The sequence below is a fragment of the Saccostrea cucullata genome, unplaced genomic scaffold (genome assembly GCF_032062105.1).
Source record: "Saccostrea cucullata isolate Sc308-1 unplaced genomic scaffold, CSIRO_AGI_Scuc_v1 ctg206, whole genome shotgun sequence".
Classification (NCBI taxonomy): domain Eukaryota; kingdom Metazoa; phylum Mollusca; class Bivalvia; order Ostreida; family Ostreidae; genus Saccostrea; species Saccostrea cuccullata.
In genome coordinates this window covers 454,821-478,673 of record NW_026934771.1, presented here as the reverse complement: position 1 = coordinate 478,673, position 23,853 = coordinate 454,821, and the positions used below count along the sequence as shown (strand labels likewise).

The 23,853-nt window shown below is 33.1% G+C and overlaps 1 protein-coding gene across 1 annotated transcript; it reads right to left on the bottom strand.

Moving 5' to 3' along the window:
• LOC134241339 (potassium channel subfamily K member 13-like) lies at positions 1–23,518 on the bottom strand. Its single transcript, XM_062723407.1, has 3 exons — positions 22,421–23,518; positions 3,423–4,507; positions 1–1,000 (listed from the first exon to the last, which is right to left on the bottom strand). The coding sequence occupies exons 1-2, from the start codon at positions 22,779–22,781 to the stop codon at positions 3,612–3,614; spliced, it is 1,257 nt and encodes a 418-aa protein (XP_062579391.1). The 5' UTR covers positions 22,782–23,518; the 3' UTR covers positions 1–1,000; positions 3,423–3,611.
• Between the last annotated feature and the right edge of the window lie 335 nt (positions 23,519–23,853).

Sequence of the window (23,853 nt, the reverse complement as noted above, 5' to 3'; positions counted from 1 at the left end):
ACATAAAGAATGCAAATGCCTAATAGGTTTTGCAAATGCCTTTTTCTTCAACTATATAAAAATTTAACTTGATTTAGGGGTTAAGGGTTGAATGAAATGTGTGTTTTTTTTAAATCAAAAAGCTTTCTACAGAATAACTTTTTACCAAAAATGGCAACAAAAAAATCAAATCCTAGCAATTAATACTTTTTTGGTGAGGTCTACATTTTAGCTGTTTAGCCATGCAAGTCAAATTTAGGAAGTATTGAAATCTTTGTAAGATAACTCTCCGTATTTTTTCTTCATTGAATTGGTTCATATTTGTCTTCTTTTTTCATGTCTTAACAGCCATAATTCTTTCCCTCCCCAATTTCTTTTACTTTTTGAATGCAAAATCGTATATTTTTTAAAATAAATTTTATTGACTACATCAAAAAATTTCGAAATTTTTTAATTTTTTTAATTGGATAAACTTTGTATAAAGGAATTGTGAACGTTTATGAATGTATTAGTGCAAAAAATATATGCTAGCATTACAACGCGTTGTATCATCTTTTTTTGCTACGTTTTCGCCAGTATGTTTAGCACTTATATTACATAAAAGAGCAAAGAAAAAGTCTGTCACTTGAAGTTACAGAGCCAAATGTAATTTCTCTCAAAGTAAATTTTAACACGATTCATATGATGTAATGTTAAACTGTATTTTATGGAAGGTAAGGAATACTTATTTGAACTCAATCAACAGATAAAACCCTTAAAGATTCAATTTCAAAACACAATCGAATTTACAGAGGTTATACAAACCGCTGCTAAAGGGGGCATCCAATATGATATATACTTTGTCATGATAACATTCTTTATCATACAACAATTTTTCAAACTCTCATTCCATCATAATAACAATGCTCTTTCTTGAGATTCAAGCAAAGATTTAAAACAAGAATATAACAGAATGAATAACATGGTATTGACCCAGGCGGCTGAGCAGAGTGGACAGTCAGTTCTGGTGAGTGAGGAATTTCTGTAAAAAGAAAGAAAGGAGAATAAATACACAGTTTAAGTTCGGGGAAAAAAATAAAGAAGAAATTTATGTACAGATAAACTTCGATATATTGAATACTGATATCTCGAGCATCATGAATATGTCGTAATGATTTTAAAGTCCCAACATTTTGTGTTTTAAGTTTTTCGCCCCAGATATCTCAATTTCTTGGATATCTTGAATTTGGTTTTGATTCCTTCGAGTTTGAGATAAGGAAATTTCACTATATACATACTATAAGTGTCTATATGCGTGAAATATGTGTGCCAGTATCATTTAAATTTTCCCATCTCCTTTAAGATTAAGCACCAAAGACTATATATACAAGGAAGAAGCCGCATATTTTAAAAAAGGTATTGCTAAAACAAAGCATTTAGGTCGATCTATAAAAATTATCTGTCAACATTCAAAACGTTGGCGTAAAACTGGTCGTGCCTTTGTTTGTTAGGAATCCATGACGATTCTCTGCAAACAACTCTCGTCATCTGGATCCTGTTAAGCATAACCGTATAACATGATTAAAATCCCCGCTTTAATGATCTAAGCTCATGCTAGCTATATAACTTAATGATAACTCCCTGTAGAAGGATTTATTCTGTTGTATTCAGTGACAAGGAGGAATAAATTTAAAAAAAAAATACCGTGATTTACATTTTGTAGTGCTGTTTTTCTTTGCTTTAATTATTTGATAGTAGTTTTGGAAATCAATTTAGGAAATATCGGCTTTTCAGCTTTGTGATGCAAGTAGACTTTTCCAAGGTCATTATCTCGACTGCAAATTGTATAAAAAAATGTATATTAAATTGGTGAAATAAAATTCATTGATACTTATAAGCAGAAAATCAATAAATATCTCCCAAAATAAACCTGCCTTCCTACATTTATTTTCTTAAGTGGATCATTCTTATATGTTATTAACGAGCGAACTAAAAAAAAAATTTTAGAAAGAATTTTTTTTTATCTTTTAAGACTTCTCATGCATAATTCATGATTGCAATTTACAGCGAGGAAGAAAAAGTTCTTGCCTTACGAAAATTACATTAAAACAATTTGTCACGACTGTCATCTAACCACTTCTGCAGCATTTGTCAAAACGACCGTAATTATATAGTAATAGAAAAGTGCAGCACCAACCAACCTAAGCCATTTTCCAAGAAACGTAAAAATCGTTAATTCTGCAGAATAATTTGACATGTTTTCTGGTTCGGAAAGATATTTGTCAGAAGAAATTGAGACTATTACGTTTGATTTTGTTGACAACAGAACTTTATTTCGTTTACTGTGTTGAATGTTGAAGGATTGTTTCAACGTCGAAAATAATAAAACGGTTATTGGCATCAAGTTCAATAAATCCTTGGAGAGAAGGAGAGAGATCAAAGTTGCTTTAATGCAGCTTCCCTCATGAACATACGATATATACAATATTTTTATGGTTAAGAAGAACAAGATTTGTATGATTAAACGACTAATGTACTAAAAACTACAAATTCTCATACATGTTTTGCTACCTTTAGTTATATTTGTACACGTAAAATTTTTCATTAGATTTGTGCTCTACATGCAAAAATGTTTTGAACTTTTGTATATAGTTTAACGTCAGCAAAACTTGATAATTTATATCGGTTACTCTCCTGTAAGGAAAGGTTTTTATTTTATTTTATTATTTATTTATTTTTATATATGCATCAATTTCAGGAATTCACTGTCATTTTTCGAAAAAAAAATACTAAAAGAAAACAACAAAAGAATATGAAGAAAAATGGGGAAAAGATCCTTTTGTTTAAATACGAATTTGTGAGCATGTGGAGAATATCGACAAATTGACCCATGTATTTTGTTACAGTTGTTAGTTACTATTGACCAGGCCCATAATGCTGGGCTACATGGACAACTATGCAGATGGCATCAATAATAGGTTTGTAATTCTACACCCAGCTTGTGGCATAAACGCCATGTCATAAAGATCTCATGTAAATATGCTCCACTTCTTGCGATCCATACTTGGATATTTCAGCACACTAGCTGACATTTACCGAGTTCTTTCAGTTTGAGGAATCTATTATTGATAAAATTACTGAAATAATTAAGAGTCAATGCCTTAACAAAGACACATTTCATGGCGTGTGATTCAATAATGATTATAGCAATTACACTGTCTCAATATGATAAAAGTTTATCATGCAACTGTTTGCAGAGTCAAGTAATATTCGATAATTTTAAATTATACGAACAAATGTCAGCTTCGTGTTTGACAGAACGAAATATGAAAATTAACTTCGATTTAATTAAACAAAATGCACAATCCATCAATATCTATTATGCAGTTTACTTTGTAAATCAATCTGGAAAATATAAATACATAATTAAAACAGTTCGCTGGAGGATCGACGTGTTTTCTTACCTCAAATGATGCATCGTTTCGTAGATGAACGGTAAATAACTGTCGTTGTTGAAGAAGACATCGAATAATTGCCAGAAACAAAATCAAAACAGTCATGTCTTTCGCCTTTCGGACAATTTTATCACAGTTTGCAATTTTTGACAAATCAATAAAGTTATTCTCCAGATTGTCATAAAGATTGTTTGTTCTTCAAACTTCGTCTTGACCCAACTTCCGGTCCAAAATAGCCAATGGACCCACCGGTCCCTGAAAACCACCTCCATTAGAAACCCCACCCCTTTGGGATGTTTCCCATAACTGTTTTTGCATCATTGCAAGTGAGATTTTATTTGCATTCAAGAAATCACGCATGGAAATCATTTCGTCTGAGTTCCTTCTTCCTTCGGAATCACTGTCCGGTTCAACAGTCACGCTGTGGGCTTTCGTTGACCCGTTTGATTTTGAGTGTCGATGTAGATGACCTGGCGTTATTGCATTTCGACGCCCATTCGTAGGCTTCTTCATCCGACGCCTACAGCGACAGTTCATCTTCTGAATGAGCCAATTTAAAAACTGTTTTATCACAATGGACGTCACGTTGAATAAACTGTATATACAACAGCACCCTATCACAATGAAGATAAAATTCCCGATTCGGTATAACTCTACATTATCGTACTCTGCTTTCTGACTGACAACCAAATCACCGAATCCAATTGTGGCAAACGCCACAAAACAAAAATATATTGCATCAAAGTAGGTCCAGTTTTCTACGGGCTGGTACATAGCCGATGCACAACAGGCCACGACAACCGCCCCCAATAAGAGGATAAGCATTACCCAATACACAGACGGTTTCCACGTGTCCAGATGGTCATCGTCTGAAGTTTGAGATGATCGTCTGTCTCTAGAGTCACGTGATCCATCGCCACCGGATTTCCTCCTAAGCTTTCGTTCGTGGACAGAACGAAGAATGTAAGCTAAGAATGTGATGATCCTTTCCAGGAAGAGGTTGAAAAACAAAATAGCACTAGCACAACCAAAGAAACCGTAGAAGATGAGGACGACTTTTCCAGGGACTGTTCTTGGGGTAGTCATTCCAAATCCTACAAAAAAATTTCAGAATATACTTTACCAGACAAGAATGAATCAAATAACAATGACCTTCATCAACTCTGATATGAACATATTGTTCAGACATCACAGCAAATATCTCTGTTACATGTATACACTTATCAAATAAGGAGAAAAACACTTTAAAGTATGCAATCGTTTGTTTTTTTAAAATAATTATCAAAAATCATCTCGGGATCTCAACCAGATTCTTCGTTTTCTTAGAAAATCGATCTTAAAGGTAATGGATTTAACGATCATATATAAATTATTTCTACAGGAAAACCTCTAGATACCAATATTATTTATAATCTGAAATTGTAAGTCACATTATCGTGATGGAAATGAGTAAAGAAATGCAAAAGATTTTTGGTAGCACAACATCGGTTGAAAGCACAAAATAACTGCTCCTTGTCGGGACTACTAAACATTACTTAGCATTAATGACCACGAATTCCGTATTTTTTGGAGTAACGTGCTCAGAATTTAATGCATAAGGAAAATGAAATTCGATATTGAAAAACCCAGACGATATTCCAGAGTTAGCATGTCTTTTTATCTCAGCATCAAAGACATGAAATACGGCAAAGAGCTATTTAAGCTGATTCTTAGACAAGTCTCGTCTAAATGTATGCCATGAATACTATATATCTGATATAGCCAAGAAATGCCAACGATGAAAAACCTTTCGCTGAGGACATTCACAACGCGACATCACTGTACTGAACTAACATTGTTGTTGACGGTGATTTACGACGTGTATCGTATTTAATGTAATTTTTGTGATAACATTGATGCTATCATTCCGACCAAATGAACAATAATCAAGCTTGGGAAATATGCTTTGGGACATTTGCTACACATCGGAGACTGCCGAATCAGATACAACGACCTTCTAAAGGAGAAAGTGTTAAATGTTCTGCCTTAGAAGTATTCCAAAGGAAACTCATAGAAAACGTCCATTGTTGACTCGTAGAACTACATACTTTATGAAACCTAAAATTTGAAAGAGACCATATTGTCGGTTCTTGATCAGTAATATTTAAAACATTTGAAAGAGAACATATTGTCGGTTCTTGATCAGTAATATTTAAAAGATATGTTCCATCAATCTTTAAATTTCAAAATACCACGACTTTAGCCCAAGGATACATCGGCATTACAAGTATTGTTGGATATATATACAACTTGAGTTTGTTATTGCTTATTGATTTATCATACTTTGGGGATATTTTTTGTAAAACTTTTTTTTTCAATTCTAATTTTTCAACACAATTCATTTTATACGAAACATTTATTATCTCTATTATGACAAAATTGGGCTTTTATATACTTTTAAGAGAGAGAGAGAGAGAGAGAGAGAGAGAGAGAGAGAGAGAAATAGTTGGTTCCACCTGTTCCATTGAGTGTCTTTTTTTTTCTTTTTCACCTTTTTTTATATGATGTAAATTTTTGTGTTTGGTAAAAACGATTCAAGTGTGATAGCAAAGGTTTTTCAGTATATCTAAGTAAGTATAAATATGATATTTAAACCATAAAATTGAGGTCACTTTATGTATAACTCTTTTATAACTTACGAAAAAAGTCACGTGTAAATTTTTTTTACGTATTATAATTAGCTCTCATATTGATATAATAATGCTTTTCACACGTATTCCTTCGACACCTATTTTTTAAATAACAGAAAAAATATAAACACGTGACTTAATTATAGATATATAATAGATTGTTATTGGATTCTTTTTTACAGAATTTAACAAAACATGCTTCCATATACATACAACTTGTCTATAATCTCTTGGCTGAGCCGAGAATTGGAATCACATTTACTTTCCTTTTTATTGCAAATATCAGGGTCTTTGGCCTAAAATAGCCTCGAAATATGTAAACCCATAAAAATGAATATATTGAGTATGATTCTTGTCCTGCTCGAATTGTTTTTACTCATATAGAGAAGTCACCATATACTTGTGAAGGGCTTGAATTCAATCGGCACTCCAAGGGATTTTTTCGTGACAACATCTACCATGACACGGGGTCTCGGTTTTAAAAGTCTCATCTGAGGGACCTGCAACTTTCACTTCAAAGTCCTGAGCGCTTGGGGAAGGAACATTGGCTATGGCTACCTACCTTTTTCGAGTTGGAGTACAAATACCCGACCTTCCGATTACAAAGAGAGATAGAGATATCAAGTTAAAGGCATATGAGGAATAAGATATTGATAATATCCTTTATCAGAACTTGAACAATAAAAAATACTATTGAAAAACATTGAATTATTGAAGTGCTCTAGATAGCAAAATTTATAACAGGTTTCATAAGAGTCTTCAATGTCAATAAATTTAGTCTTATCCTAGTTTTTTACATATTTCTGTTCGAAAAATCAAATATCAAAAATATATATTTCAGCTTATCATTTTTTATGTACATCTGGACATTTTGAGACTGATATTTTATGTAATTCCCATTCTTTTCATAAGAAGCATGCCATTTTTGAGGCAGACATACATCACCTATTTGTCGCTGTTAATTAAAACAACTTTTAATTGCATATTTTTTATCTTTCATCCGTTCCAAAAAGGAAAGAATTCTTAACAGGCACTCATAAAATGAAAAAAATGATAAAACATTTTCTTCATAAGAAGTCATAAAGCACCACTTAGATTTTCATTTTAGTCTATGGATGGAATCAATTGTGGAGATCTTTTCTCCAAATGAGGTACTGCGTCGCAGTAGGTGTTGGCACAGAACAAATCTCACAGCTCTTTGGCGACATATGCCGAGCATATTATCAAACACAAAGTGTTAAAAGTTTAGAGAAAACGCAAACTCTACAGAATTTCAGTCTATAAAACTTTTAAGTGGGTCTCCTGACCCACATGCAAGTTACAGAAAAATTGCAATATAGCTTTCAGTACATGAAATCACAGCCAGCAAAGGTCATTCAATTGCTATAGTAATTAGAGCACAAAAAATCCTTTTGTTTTTAATCTGATTTTCAAAGGTACTTATGTCAATATAAAGTTTTCCATATTGGTACCAATTCAAAGAGACGAAAGGCAAGCAACAGGTATGAAGAACAATTTGTTACTGGTGACAAGAATATGTTTCATTTTTACTGAAGCAAGTAAACAAGAAAAATTATGATCAGAGCCCTTGCCTAAAATAGCCTCGAAATATGTCAAATCCATAAGAGAGGTATATTGATTGAGTGTATGCTAATTTATGTCCTGTTCGAGATTTTTTACTCAGATAGAGACGCCACCATATAGCCGTGAAGGGCTTTACTCGGCACTCAAAGGGATTTTATCGTGCCAACTCCTACCGTGACACAGGGTCTCGGTTGTGTGTTGTCTGAAAGACCCAGAACTTTCACTTCAAAGTACTGAGCACTTGGCGAAGGATCGGGAGCAGTTGCTTCCTACTTTTCAATAAACTTATCCTTGTTTTGTGACATATTTCTGTTCGATGTATCAAACATAAAAAGAATTATAGTTCAGCTAATTAATTTTCTATGTACATTGGAACATTTTACAATTGATCTTTAATGTAATTTCCCTTTATTCTGTTTGAATTAAGCATAACCTTTTTTAAGGACAAGTATACATCAACTTACTTAATAAAAAAAATTTAAATTGCATATTTTTATATCTTTTATCCATTCAAAAAAAGAGAAAAATTCTGAACATGCACTCTGAAACATCGAAAATAAGGCATTCGTCATAGCTCTTTGGCCACTTATACCAAGCATATACTATCAAACCAACGAAGTGTTAGATTTTTGGGGAGAACACAAGCTCTACAGAATTTCAGTCTATAAAATGTTTTAGTGGGTCTCCTGGCGACCATGCCACTTACAGAAAAATGTATAGAATTCAGTAAATCAAAGTAAAAGGCGTTCAATTGCTATAGTAATTAGAACACAAAACATTCTCATGCTTTTTATCTCGTTTTCAAAAATACTTCTCTCGATAAAACGTTTTCCACATTGGAATTAATCTACAGAGACGAAAAGCAAGCAACAGGTATGAAGAACCATGTATTATTGGGTAACAATGACATTTTTCATTTTCAATGGAACATGCAAACAAGAAATTTATGACATGCTGCACATAAGCTCAATTTTTTTAAAAGTCGTAGTATTATAAAAATTACTTTCCTTTGTTGGAAATGAGACTTTTATTTATAATTATACTACGCAGTATTTCCTGATCGTTCCATAGAGGAATGATTGGATCTTCTTTTTTAAACTCCCACTGAATTTGTTGTACAGCAAATTAATCATATGGGATCGTAAGAAATAAATAATGATCCAGTATCTTCCACGGTGCAGATGTTAAGAACGGCGTGATTGGGGAGACTTAGATTTCGGACAAAGCATTGTTAACTGTTTTTTGTAAAAAGATTTTTAAAAAAAGAATGCTTTAATCCTACTCGACAAGTTAATGAAAAAGGGAAGTGGAAATGAAAATATAACACCCCTTATGGTCTTGATAATTTATCAAAACCTAATTTAGATTACAATTGTGACTTAATGTTTGATCGATTTGGTGTATGGTGTTTGACGTCGAATTCGAGATTTTTTTTGATTGATTTAAAAATAAACATGGAAAAGATGATTAGAATGCAATTTAACGTCAAAATTTACAGTGTGACGACTTGCACTGGTGTCGGATTAGACGGTTTTCACTGTACTAAAAATGAAAATAAAAACACAGGTTACTCCAATGGATCCAATGGAAGAAAGAGCAACATCTAACATCACTTTGTGATCAGCTGATACATTCTTTGTGCCATCATTTAAGGTATAAACTTGTAGTAGAACCACCAGAAGAAAAAAATGGGAAATTTTGAAGTATTGAAATAAAGAAAACAAAGAAAAAGAGGAGAACAGGAGAAAAAAAACCATTCCATTGAAAGAAAAGTATGTACAGACTTCAACAAGAAATGAAATTGTTGATTCACTGACTTTATTTTATGTCACATCATTACAAAAATAAGTTCGGCATTCTAGTTATTTGGTTAAAGTATTATTACTTCCTGCCAATGACGTCATTGGAAAACATAAGTTCATTGAAATACTAAACTTTGAAAATGACCTTGAAAAATCATCAATTGGATATTATCAACTTTCATCAGGTTTTCAGATTGTCTCAAATCAATACTTACGTTAAATGAAAATTGATATAAACCCTGGATAACTTAGACGGTTTTTTTTTTCAAGCGAACTTAGAGATTTTTCTTCCTTTTATTGGCGTTGACGTTTCATCTTGCAAAGTAAGACCCTGCATTAGTTTTATCTGGATGAATCGAACATGGAATGCATGATGTCTATGGCAAATCCAACAGGAGACTAGCTAATCAATAATCAATATAATCATATTTACCAAAATCGCATTTTTAACAAGAAGGGACTCAACTAATTTAGAAATTTTTTTTGGTAAGATAATCTTATTCTGTGGAATATTCAGATCAATTATGCGGTGAAAAATACCGTCAATAGCCCTAAAAAGGAGTAAAGGTCTTTTTGAATCCAGGTCATCCAGTGAAAAAAAATATCTGAAGAAATTTTACCGAAAGGCAAAAACCGTTTTGTTCATCTATGAAGACGTCAGTGTGTAGCGAGTGCAAAAGTATATGTACAAGTTAAGATAAATATGATTTTAAAAATCCATCATAATAATCACATTTTTACTTATTGTAGTTCAAGCTATTGGTTAAGATGCTGCTATTTGTGACCTTGTGACCAAATTTGCTATAGTTGCAAGTAAATTCATCTGTATTCATAGTTTTTGATAATGAAAAGAACAAGAGGAAATGCAAATACATATATAAATCTTAACATTTCTGTAGTAAAAATAATAGATTTTTAAATAAATAATAATTATGAATAGATATTAAAGAACATAAAAGGGCAGGCTTGGTGATGATGTAAACTCAATGCCCTCGAACCGCTTAAAAAGTTCACTACAGAATTGCTCAATGATCAATATTCCATTTGATCTCATTGATCTTATTTTAATCAGAACTTGATTGCCTCTCATTCACTTGATTCCAATTTGATTTTTTTTCTAAATATATAGAAAAAAAATTGCAAACATATGAAACATGAAATTCAATCAGTAAAATTACATTAATCAGCCATAAGATTTGGTTTGATCTACTTAAACCAGAAAAAAAGACTTATTATACTTATTTGTTGTTAAATGTCCCATTCGGCGTCTCCATATGAGTGGAAATTCTCGAGAAGGACGTTAAACAACATACAAACAGAAGCCTCATTCGGTCATTTCGGTCACCCATAAAGAGCCGTCAACCATAATTATACCGAATGAGGATTTCAAACTTAGAATTGACATGTAAACTGTAGATTGCTCGGCATTAAGTACCAAAGAGCAGTGAGGGAACTTTATATTGCGAACGCCTTCCGTGACACAGGGTTTCTGTTTTAAGCTTTCATCTTAAAGACTTAATTTTCATATCAAAATGTCGAGAGCTTGATAAAGGAACAGTTTCTACCTTTATTATCGACTAAGGTCAGTTGTGGTAAACTCTACCGGAGCGATTTTAACCCTAGGCCTCCCAATCACGGAGAAAACGGTCAACCAATTAAGCTAACGAGACGACAAAATGGGGAAAAAAGAAAAATGAAGCAATTGTAAGGAATATAAAAACTCAGCAATTTCAGCTAATATGAATAAAAGAAAACAAAATGGTAATGTTGGGTAGAAATTCAAAATTTTCATTTACGCTGGCGAAACCAGAAACAGTTTCCACCAAAATGGGCCTCTCTAGGTTTTTACATTGGATACAGTGGTTGATAAAAACATGCATGTGTTTAATAGCAGTCTTTGGCTGATGTATAAAACATGCCATTAGAAATTTATTTAATGGGTTTAGAGCTAAGTCTGTTCAGATCAAAGACAACGCTAGGTTTGATTGACAAAGAACAAGAAGCACAACAAACAGCTATTATACACTCACTAAACGCTCTTTAACATGCTTTAAAATAGACTTGGCATGACGTTGGGGTTAGAACGTTCGCTATAAAGTTGCGACGTAAGGAGTTTATCCTTAGGTTGCGGCTTCGAATCCTACTGTGCGTTATGGAGACTGGTCCTTCGGATAAACCATATGAACCGAAGCCCAGTGTCACAGTAGATGCTGGTACGAAAATCTCCCTTTCGCCTAAATGCCGAGAATAGGCATAAATTTGTAGCCCTCTAACAAGTGGTTGCGTCTCAAAATGAGTGAAAATTACTCGTAAAAGAAAAATAAAATTATTTTGTACGTATGAACATGATGAATTTCAAATAAATATTCACTCCTCTATGGTTATATAACTTCTATCAGCTTGAACCAGTTATTGCAATAGATTGACACAAACCTTCCATTTAGAATGTTATTCACCGTATATACTTAGTTTAAACATATTTTGTTAAATAATACAATACGGATTTGCCAACAGGGAAGGCCTTTATGTATGTACACTCTCTCTTAATTGTAGCTCTACGAGTTTCGGAAAAAAATAATGCATCTGCAGCCATGGATACGAGAGTAGAGAATCTCAGAGGAGTTATAGCTAAACTGTACTGAATAATAATTACTCAAAACTACGGCGTGAGAACTCACAGAGACGTGGTAATATACGTTATATCATGTTTAATTACCGCGTGTAGAATTCGTTACTTCCATAGGAACAATTAATATAAGCGAGAACTTGGATCAATGTACCGAAAGAAGCAAAATAAAATGGTCGCGCTATGTCTCTTAGGATTAATTCCCAGTGTTCATCTGGGCTATTATCCAAATTGTCCGTGTGAGAGTTTATTGAAAATAAAGAGCATCGACATCCGTTCTAGGTTCCATTATCACCTAATGGGGTTTTCACCAAAGGATAGCTAAACGTTCTTCTAGAAAGGAAATCGCCAAGATACGTACTTCAGGTTTAGACAAGAGCTAGCATAGAAAAAAGTAATTTTTTGTACAACTTTTAGACAAGGTATTCACCCTTGTTTAAAACATAAAAATATATAAAATCAAACAAATGGGAATTCATATGCTTTTCAATTGAAAATTTGAGAGGGCTTTACTTGTTTCCCTAGAAAATCACATGTCTTATAAATGCATGGTAATTACACTTAAATCAACAGCAATAAACAGAAAATCCACGGTTATTTCAATCAATTCCACGGTAATTTACACAATATGAGTAATAAAAGAAATACAAAGTTTTAAAAGAAAAAAGAGAGAAAAAAATCAGAGCTTACAGTTGAATTCATATTCATTTGATTAAAAAATTACTTCAATGAAATCAAAGCATCGAAAATGATCTCTTGACGTTGAAATGTCACCAGCCAGTGTATATTTACCGCAGTTACAAATTATAACGTTCACAGTAAAATTTTAAAAAGTAGGCTTAACTTTTATCATCAAGCGTGATTTTAATGTACCCTCACATCAATGTATCATTGATTGATAAATCAAACTGTAAAAGACACTGGTGGATTTTGGGGAGACCAGGGACTAACCCCCTTTTTGTGTCCGAGATATACATAAGGTTTAATAAATCATTTTTGGGGTATGGTTGTGGGCCCCTGTCACAATACCAAACTGCCCACCCCTTTTTCAAGATTTTTGGATCCGCCTCTGGAAGAGTCTTCAATCGTGGTTCACATACCTCATGAAATGAAACAAAACATCCTCAATATTCAAAACCAATTGTGGCAATCGGTACTTACTTTGAATGATAAAGGTATTATCAAAGGAAAATATAATGTAAAATTGCGTTTCCGAAAAAAAAAATCAATTTATATCCTCGCAACGAAGTTGAAGAGAGGTGTTCTTTCTTGGGTTTCGGGCTTGGGAGGGGTTAAGTGATTGCGTAACGGAAGTTTACAATGCAATAATGAACATAAAGTTCGATATGCTCCTTTGTAAGAGGATACAACGCTTAGCAGTACACTTGATGGATGAACTATATATTTCACATTTTGTATTCTAATGTTGAGTTTTGCCACGCTGGTCGCTTTGTGATGCTCTTCAATTATTGGATGAACTATATATTTCACATTTTGTATTCTAACGTTGAGATTTGCCACGTAACCAACCATTATTTGGGGTACCCTTCAATTGTTGGATGAATTTTTATATTTCACATTTTGTATTCTAACGTTGAGTTTTGACACGTAACCAACCATTTTTGTGATGCCCTTCAATTGTTGGATGAACTTTTATATTTCACATTTTGTATTCTAATGTTGAGTTTTGCCACGTAACCAACCATTTTGTGGTACCTTTCAATTGTTGGATGAACTATATATTTCACATTTTGTATTTTAACGTTGCATTTTGTCACGTAAATAACAATTTTTTGTATGCATATATTGATTATCAAGGTAGAATTCACAATAGTTCAATGATGAATTCTTTTTAAAAAGTTCTATATTCACAATCTAATATTAATGTCAAAACTATTTCAACATCATATTGTTGATCAAGAGGGATTGCGGTCAGAGAATAGAGAAAGAAAATAAAATGTTTCAATAACTTTCATTGGAAGATTTTGGCAAAAAATATGATTTTATTGAAAAATTCATTCGTATTTGCTGTCATTGTTACATAGGCCGTCCTATTTTTTTTTCTCATTAATCTTTAGAGAAAGTTTTTTTTTTAAATATCACAGTAAAAATTAAAAACGAGTCAATAACAAAACAATAAAAATAGAGGTTACACAAAAATGATAACTCTGAAGCAAACTAATTTTAAGATTTAAAAAATCTCTATCTTTTTTGGTTAACTTTGAAACAAGTGGTAAAAAAGGACTCCAACCCCCGAAGAGGTTTGGTACCGAAAAACGACATAATTTATTCAAATGTGTGAGATTACCTATGAGTTCTCAAATGAATTTCCTTTCAAATCACATCTCACATATATGAATACAATGAATATAATATATACCGTATATGTATACCGAATTCACGACCTGTCAGTCTGTTTGTCTAATTAGGAAAACGGTATTTTTATCTCCATTATTTTTTTTTTCTTCCTTTTAAAGATTTTTTAATATTACCCTTTGTCATCACTGATATGCTGACACTAGCAAACGCTAGGTAATGAAATAAGTACTGAAATTGATATCTCTGATTTTTTATTCATAAAATAAGAGCAAAAGAAACACAGACTTATAGTTTTCTGTAATTTTGAATATGATCAGTGGTCATGTATTCTGATTCAGCAAAAATTCAATTCGGATGACAGCTGATGGATAATAGATGTTCATATTACATTCAAAAGCTAAAGAACTAAATCACTTTTGTTTGGCTTTCGGCAGGGAAAAGTGAAAATTTAATCAGTCTGTTATATAACATTTCAACATTTTTATGCATCGAGTTCCTGTGTAATATGAAAGAGAAAACTATTTTTGATTCATTTTTTTAGGTATTTGATTTGATAAAAAATAACTTAAGGTGGTTGGCTGAGTCGTATTATATCTTATATATTTCAAAATACATTTTTCCACAAATTTGCAATTTCTTGGCCTTCTCTTTTCGATTTTAATATGTTATTTGGTTAATTTTCCACAAAGAAAGGGGCAAACATTGGTAATTGAAATTTACAATCGAGAGACCATTAAATAAAATTTGTGGAGATAACGAACTGCATTAGAGTTCAAAAGTTTATTAAATATAACAAAATAGGATCGGAACAAACACAGGCCTCTAAAACATCAGAGGTGAGATCAGTGGCCATCGAGGAGTGAGCATCCCCTGCTGACTGGTGACACCCACCGTGTGCTCCTTGTCATGACTGGGAAATAAATGGAAAATCTGAGGCAATCTAATTAAAATTAGATGTTAGATCCGCTAGCATATTCGCTGACTAACATCTAACAACATACCATTAAGGGTCACGTCAGAGGTCAAATTCTAGCAACCAATCAAATTGTCGCCTACGAAATTATCGTATGTTGTTGAAGCGAATAATTCTAGAGCTGTTCCGAATTTGACCTCTGACGTGACCCTCTATGGGATGTTGTTGGATGTTAATGTAGCGGATCTAACATCTAATTTTAATTCGATTGAATCCGAGGACAACTCAGTGTACAAATAATGGACTTACAATTAGTATGAAAAAAGTCAGTCAGCATTTGACATAATAATAAATTGTATTTGCTGACAGGTCATTGTATCGACCATAGAACTAACGAAATGATTACTTAAAACTAGGGATGTCAAAATTGTCAATAATTGATATTCGAATATTCGATAGTAGTATTCGAATATATTCGAATATTCGATAAAAAAATTACACATCTTGCATTATAATATGTATTATATCTTCACTCATTTGACAAGCAACATACTTTTTATGCCAGTATTTGGAATAATATTTCATGTAGAGTTTTATAAATGCACTATAATCATATTCTTAAAATATTAGACAGAGTAAATGAAGACTTTACATCCAAAATATGATTTTAAAAATTCCGCCGAAAATTCCAAAAGATTCTTTTAATCAGTTCTAGATTAATAAATCGTCTTACCAAAGGGAAATTCATAACCCTACAGATTTATACCACACAGAACAATTATCTAATAGAGAAACATTAAAAGCAATTACTTTTAGCTTATTAATTTCCCGATAATGACTTTAAATGATGTATACATAAACAAGGGTTTCAGGTGTGTTACTTAAAAAATGTATTCTTTCAACAATACAAACTAATTATACTATTTTAATTGACACACTCTTCAAGGTAATCCAAGAGGAGTGTCTTTAATTTTGTTTTAAATAAAATTTTATTGTTGCTCAACGATAAGACTTTGATTAAATTTCTGATAAAACTTCAGGTTTTGCCAGATTTTTTTTCTTTTTGATGCTTGTGTACTTAAAATCCGAATATTCGAATCATAAATTTATATTCGAATATCAACTCATCGAATGAATATTCGAATATTCGAATATTCGTTGACATCCCTACTTAAAACGAGACCGCTGATATTCTTGGTTCAGCAAGTTTTTTGTCAATGACTCAGTTCGTTTTAGAAATTGTTCATTTGTAGAACATGCTCATCCGTATCGAATCAACTGAGAAATATAAACTCCGTATGCAGATGCAGAAGGATATGGAGATAACAAACAGTATCAATATCAAAGTCCACAAAACAAAACAAAATAGGAGCAGAGCAAACTCCGAAACATCAGAAGTGGGATCAGGTGCCATGGAGGAGTGAGCACCCCCTGCTGACCGGTCACACCCGCCGTGTGCTCCTTGTCATGATCGGAAATAACGGGAAAATCCGTCGTCAATTCAATGTATGAATAATGGACTAACAATTAGTATGAAAAATGTCAGTCAGCATTTGTCTTAATGATAAATTGTATTTGCTGACAAGGTCATTGTATCGACCATCGAACTTACAAAATGATGACTTTAAACGAGACTGCTGATATTTTTGTTTCATCAACTTGCTTGTCAATAATCTACCTCGTTTTAGAAATTGCTCTTACGTAGAGCATGCTCTTGCGTATTGAATCAACTGAGATATATACACTCCGTATGCAGGTGATGAAGGTATATTGCTGCATAAGTAAGGGAAGTTGACGATAGAAAAGTTAAAGTCATCACGTTTATTATATAGCTTGGTTGTTAAATTACCATTAATGTCCCTTTCAAGTAAAATATCCAAGTATGAAACAGATGTGTCAGACTCTGTGGTATCTTTTACCTCAAGGTCTCCAGGATGTACTGAGTATCGTATCGACGTAGGAATGAAAATTGCCATAATTGTTAATTGACAATACGTCGTTGATATATCTAAATGTCGAGTTGAAGGCCACAGCTAGTGTTTTCTTCTTTTCACGCATAAGATTATGCACAAATTCTGCTTCATATAAATGCAAAAATGGGCCTGATAATAAAAGAGCGCAATTGGTACCCATGGGAATTGCAGGTGATAAAGCTATATTGATGCATAAACAAGGGAAATTTGACGATTGAAAAGTGAAAGTCGTGATGTAAAGCTTTGTTGTTTAATAACCATTAACATCTTTTTCTAGTAAAAGATCCAATTTAATATGTAACAGATGTGCCACACTCTGTGGTATTTTTTTTTATTTCAGGCCCAATAACAAAAATATACTTCCCCTCTCCAAAAAATCGTATGTAAGCAGTACTTCATTGTCGTTTTAAAGTATGCGTTGCCAATCTTAGCAAGAAGCGTTTTCTTTTAATCCATTAAAGTAGTTTGTCACATTAATTGTATGTACTGATATTTCTTACTCCCGCAACATACTGTAAAGTAAATATACTTTCATATAACTATGCCATGTTATCTTCAAGGTGTTGTTCATGTGAAGTGCTACCACTTTATCGTAATTATATAAGATTTAACAATTCACAAGGTATTTCAAAATAAATATAACATTTTTAAAGTACATAAACAAAGTATATTCAGTTTTGGTCGGCCGACTAAGAAGTATTTCTTTGCCGTTGTAAAAGCAAACCCCAGCATTAATTCATCAGTGTGTCCAAATAATTGACATTGCATCAGCATAAGACAGATATGAAGAGAACTAAGGGGAAAAATTGTCAACATTTTGTTACCTAATTTCGACAAAATATATGTAATATTCAGTGTTATAGCAAAAGAAGAAAACACTTATTAATACTTGCAAAGGAATCCTTATTCCATTCTCTTCTCTTTTTTTCATCATGTGTCATTGCACGCTTTAAAAAGGTTTGGCCCGATACATTACCCTTGTTTTGACTAAGAAATGATGTACAAATTGCATTTAATACCGTACGGATTAGTCTATGCACAAAGTCGAGCAACGGTTACGACTTGGAAAACATTATTCGATTGTAGGAACCGGCATTGCTTTATGGCACCATGTGGATACACGGTATAGCATTTAAAACAGTTCATTAAATCAGTGAATAATTGCAACAAGTAATCAATAAACATTCTATCAAGACCTTTATTGCATCATGAAAATATTTCTCTGCTTTTAGTCCTAGATGTATATTTTGTGTGTAAAATGCATGAGGAATTGTCAAAAGAAAAGTGTCATCAAATACATGAATATTTATAATCCTCATTTGGTATTTTTTGCAAAAAAATGGTTGTTATTTCAATAGAATGGAAAGTGGATATGCCAGTACAGAAAGAAAAACCTTATTGAATGATTGGTTGATAAATTTATAGATATTGTTTAACACCCAGACGACAATATTTCAGCCATTGGTGGACAATCCTTATTGAAAACATGTTATAATTTGAAAGACTATAATAACGATTTAAAAAAAAAGATCAAATGCTAGCATGGTAAATTCTCATCGCCTGCGAGAGGAATAACTACCAGGTACTGGAAATAAACGTGACAAACTAAAGTACTTAATACTGAATGAAAGTAGATTTTATATAAGGTGTTGTGTAATGGTTGCCTAACCTGATTGGGTTATTAAAGTACAAAAAACATTTCAGCATAAATAGCCATGTGCCCATACATATATATAGCCCCAAAGCTAATTTTAAAAAATGTGTTTGTGAAACATTGATGCCCCCGTATTGCAGCTTATGGCGAGAGTTAATGTTCGGAAATTTTTGTTAAATGTGATTTAAACTCCCAGGTCAAGGTCACGAGGTCAAATTTGGTGGAACCAAAAGAAAGGTCTTGTTACAAAAAATACACCTATGAAATATGATAGCCATAGCCACCCCACCCACTCAAAAGTTATGGAAAAGGTTAAACTTTTTGCAGACAACATCAAACAGATAAACAGACAGACAGAAAGGGCAAAATCTATATACTCCGGAATCTTCATCCTACGTTTATGTCCAGTAATCGAAGGTCTTGGGTATATAGATCTTGTCCTGTCCATCTGTCTGTTTGCACGTCTGTCTATATATATATTTGTCCGCAAAATGTAAACCTTGCTCTTAACTTAGTATTTGTCGGAGCTAGGTTTTTCATATTTCATAATGTATATTGTGACAGAATCTTTCTTTGGGTACCAACAAATTTGACCTCATGACCCTGACCTTGGAATTTTTTTTTTTACCAAACTTTGAGCTTGGTCATTACTTTTAAACGGTTTGTGCTCTTGCGTTCATTTTTAATATTTGTGTTCCTTGCGATTAAAAGCTTCCTTGAGTAAAATATTTTTACCATCGATTTTAGACCTTACAGTTTGATGAACTTAAATCCCTAGTCATAGTTTCGAAAAGTTGGAGCTGTGGTTTTCATTTTAAATGATAAATCAAAGAGATTCTGTTTCTTCCTTCCCGAGAAAGTACATCGATTTTATTTCAAAAAATTGAAAATCTGATGGAGTTGTTTTCTTATCTTCCATACAAGCTTAATTCAAATTACAGCAAACTTGAGTTTTCAACAAACTAGTAGACTTTTCCTACATTAAAAGAGCTTATTTCTCTCCATTCGAACTTCATTAGTTAATACATGTATATTTCAAAATAAATGAAAGTTGCAGTTGATGATTTTTTTTTTAAGTCTATAACATACGTGTATTGTAATCATTTAAATTTAGTAATTTGCTGTAAGAAATAAAAAGCGGTGTGGCGACGAATAATGACCCCTGTAAATGAATGAGCGATGGTCAATATTCCTTGTCCTTACATTGGCAAACACGGTTTGCAATGGAATGATTAAAACTTTATATTTCTTAGCTAGTTTATGAAACACATTTGGTGAAGGGTATAAAAAAGGCAATTACAACTCTCGTGAAACTCTTGGGACAAGCAATAAGGACAGCGACATCCATCGACCAAAGGGCTTCAAGCCAACGAAATTACCATGCATTTATCCTTATTTCACAAACAAAGCATCTGCTTGAAGCACTCCGGAGGACGCAATTACTCTTTAAGAACTCTTATCTTGACACATGGAGCTGTTGAAAGGATTAAGGTTTATTGATTTCTGGCCACACGATGAACAAATAACGGAAGTGACTCGAGAAAATGTTAGTTTTGTTGAAAATCCACCGGAAGTTGCACTTTCAGCGACTTGAAAATGATGACTTCTCTTGTTCATTTTTTTTTTCAATTTGCAAAAGATTCTTCGAACACATGTATACCTCTGCATTTAATAATTTTTTATTTATACTTGTTTTTAAGATTTTTCGGCTTCGAACACATGTATACCTCTGTATTTATATATTTCTTTTTTGAAAAGGCGAATCTTTAAAGATAAATAGTCGGACAGACAAAGTGGTCATAGATGTCTGCCATTCAGCAATGTAATAAGTGAAAAATGCTAGTTTTGCAAAAAAAAAAATTACTTGCTTTCTTTAATAATTGACTACAAAATGTCGATTGACGGAAAAACATTAACACAACCTTGTTCCCCGTGAGATGGGATTAGGATTAGGCTTGGGATTGCTGAGTCATGATAAGGTGGAAGTTATCTTATATGTTTTAACAAAAAAGCCATAGAAAAAAAAAATCGATCTTGTGCTCTTTTTAAAGTTTCCTTCCTACTTATCATTTGTATGTAAATTGAAGTTTCTAATTCAGATTGTTGTCTATGAGTTCTTGGATCAATACTACTCGTGTTGTTGGTCGTTAAAGATAAAAAAAACACATTAATTAGATTTTCTTGGACAAGACTTTCAAGTGGGATCAAAGAGAACACGGACATGAGCCCTATCAACTGTGGAGTCTGATTAATCCTTATTTCACGTCTAAATTAAAAAAAGGATTAAAAATAGAAAACACTCTTCATTCCTGTATAAATGATACAAGTACTGCTTTATCAATTAATCCCTTTTCGTTTCCCCCAATGAATGAAATAAAATATTATTTTTACCGTTTAATTGTTTGACATTTATCAATGATGTAAACTTTGTTTATATAAGAGTTTATTTACCGTAATTAAGGTGTTGAGGAAGGTGAAAAAATCAATAAGACAATCAGATGGCTTGATTGAGAATGGCCAAGTATTGATGCATGTAGATTTCACAATTCCTTGAAGTTACCGTAGAATTTTTGGGGTAATAAATAAGAATGCTGTCACTTTGCAATTATGGTTGAAGTTCAGGACATTAATTAATTATTCAAATGATATTGACTATATGCACGTCAGTACGAAAAGGCTTACGGTATTTATGAACAATCCTTACGGCTTGACTTAACAATTAAAAAAAGGCCCCTTTCTTATAATTTACAATATCAGTAATCATAAGTGATGCAGATTCCCAGAGTTAAAAATATCTACGGAAGAAATAAATGAGGATATCTTGGAATCCAGACTCTTGAAGTTAAAAATAACCGAATGTTAAGGAATACTGGAATGACATTGAAATTAGTCCTCGTCTTTTCGAAGTAACAAGCTAGATAATTGTATACCATTACCAGAAGACACGGACAGTTTTGATAGGAAAAATCGATTTTTTTTCGACGAGAAGGGAAAAAAATTAAAAAGAAATTTCATGAGTAATGAGCATACGATATATTAATCCCTGTGTATTTAACAATGTATATTTTGATGTCTATTGCATTTTATGAAACATTACATCTCATTTCCTGTTGTGACAAATTATCTCATTTCATCTTGTTGACATCCCTTATCTGGCACACTTATTTTTATTCAGATTATTTCAATTTCCTTCACTTTCTGTACTTTTTAATAAAAATTATAAAACATGGCTACCTGCTGTGGCAATGTATAAACATAATTGGTTCTCATTATTTTTTCGTAAAATTTTAGAATGACATACAATTACTTTAAAATTTTCATAAGTAATGGAATCCTAGAGTAAAATATCAGGGCATGAAATATTTCGGTTTAAATAAATCCTTATTTTAAAAGATTTAAAACAATAAGAAGTTAGCATTTATTTGAAAACGGAAAACAGTGAAGGAATTAAAGGCAATTGTACGTACCTATTGTAGATATAACTGTTCCCACAAAGTAGAAAGCCCCGGGAAAATCCCATCGCGGTCTTTTGTCATCAACGTACCCCGCCGACTCCGCCTCGCCGTGCTTCTTTAGCAGTTCCTCCAGATCTGTTTTGTTGACGCTGGGGTTTCGGGCGTAAAAGTCCGCCAGGTAGCGCCGGTATGCCTCTTTCTCTCTGTGTTCATTGTCCTGTTCCAGGCTCATGAACAAGAATGCCCCCGCAAACATGTAGAGTAGGAGCACTACGAAGAGGAGAATGAATCTGGCGTTGTCTTCCCGGAGGTGGAGCAAGGTGCAGCACCCATAGTGAGATGGCCGTGTCATGGCGCCGCTCAGTAGCACCATCAAGATTTAGGCTTCAAGCACATTCTAATTCCCGGATTTTTAAACTTTTTTCAGTTCTTATCACATTTTTATGAAAATTTAAAAAAAAAAAAACACGGAAAATATTTATCCTTGATAAATGAAAAATATCCACACTCCCCAAGATAACATGCTGTCTAAATAAGGAAATATACAGAAGAAGAAGAGAATATACGTCAACAGGTTTTTCTTCTAAATGTATGATTGGTAAATCGCTGATTGTTGTCAAACTATCAGTAGTATTTAATCCACGACAGCTGTGCGATTGGTTTAGATCAATAGATATTAAAAGTTGTACTCGGGGTATTGATTATTTGACACTACTCCATCAGGTAGCGCCATCACTAAAGGCAAATTCAGAGCAACAAAAGACTCCCCGGGAAATCGGCGGAAAATCGCTTTTAACTCTTTCTCTTCTTGATACAATTACCCACACTGAACTGACCACTCCGGACACACGGGCCCGGAATACATCGGATATTTTCAATTCCCCTCAGAATCTTTGGTCATTAATGAAAAAAGAATCTCCCTGATGTTGTTCTACATTACTATAGACAGAGGACCTATCCATGGAACGTTATATGATATAGCTGACATTTCAAGACTACAAGTCAGCATAAGGCGATATCGACAGTCTTTCATATACCGAACATAGAATCCCCTGCGTCGATTCGCGGCACTGAACCAATAGTTTCGTTCTGACAATAAGCAATAGAAAATAGAATCGCATTGCCATGGTAATTGGTGACAACAATTGCAGGTAAACAGGTGATATACCGAGCGAAAAAAGACTGTAGGGTTGTTACCAGCATATGGTATTATATACAATATATTGGATTCATTCTGGGAGGATTTGCATGTATATAGAAATGTGGTTAAAATGTGTCGCTCTTGTTACTGCTCTTAGCTCTGTGGGCTTAGGAGATCGCCCGACAATTGCAATGCCGGGTTTAAGCCATCATTTACGAAATATTTATGATTCACATAGATAGAGAGACTCTATATTTTTTTTTTAATTGGGCAGAATTCAATGTTTTTATTTATTCGTAGTGTT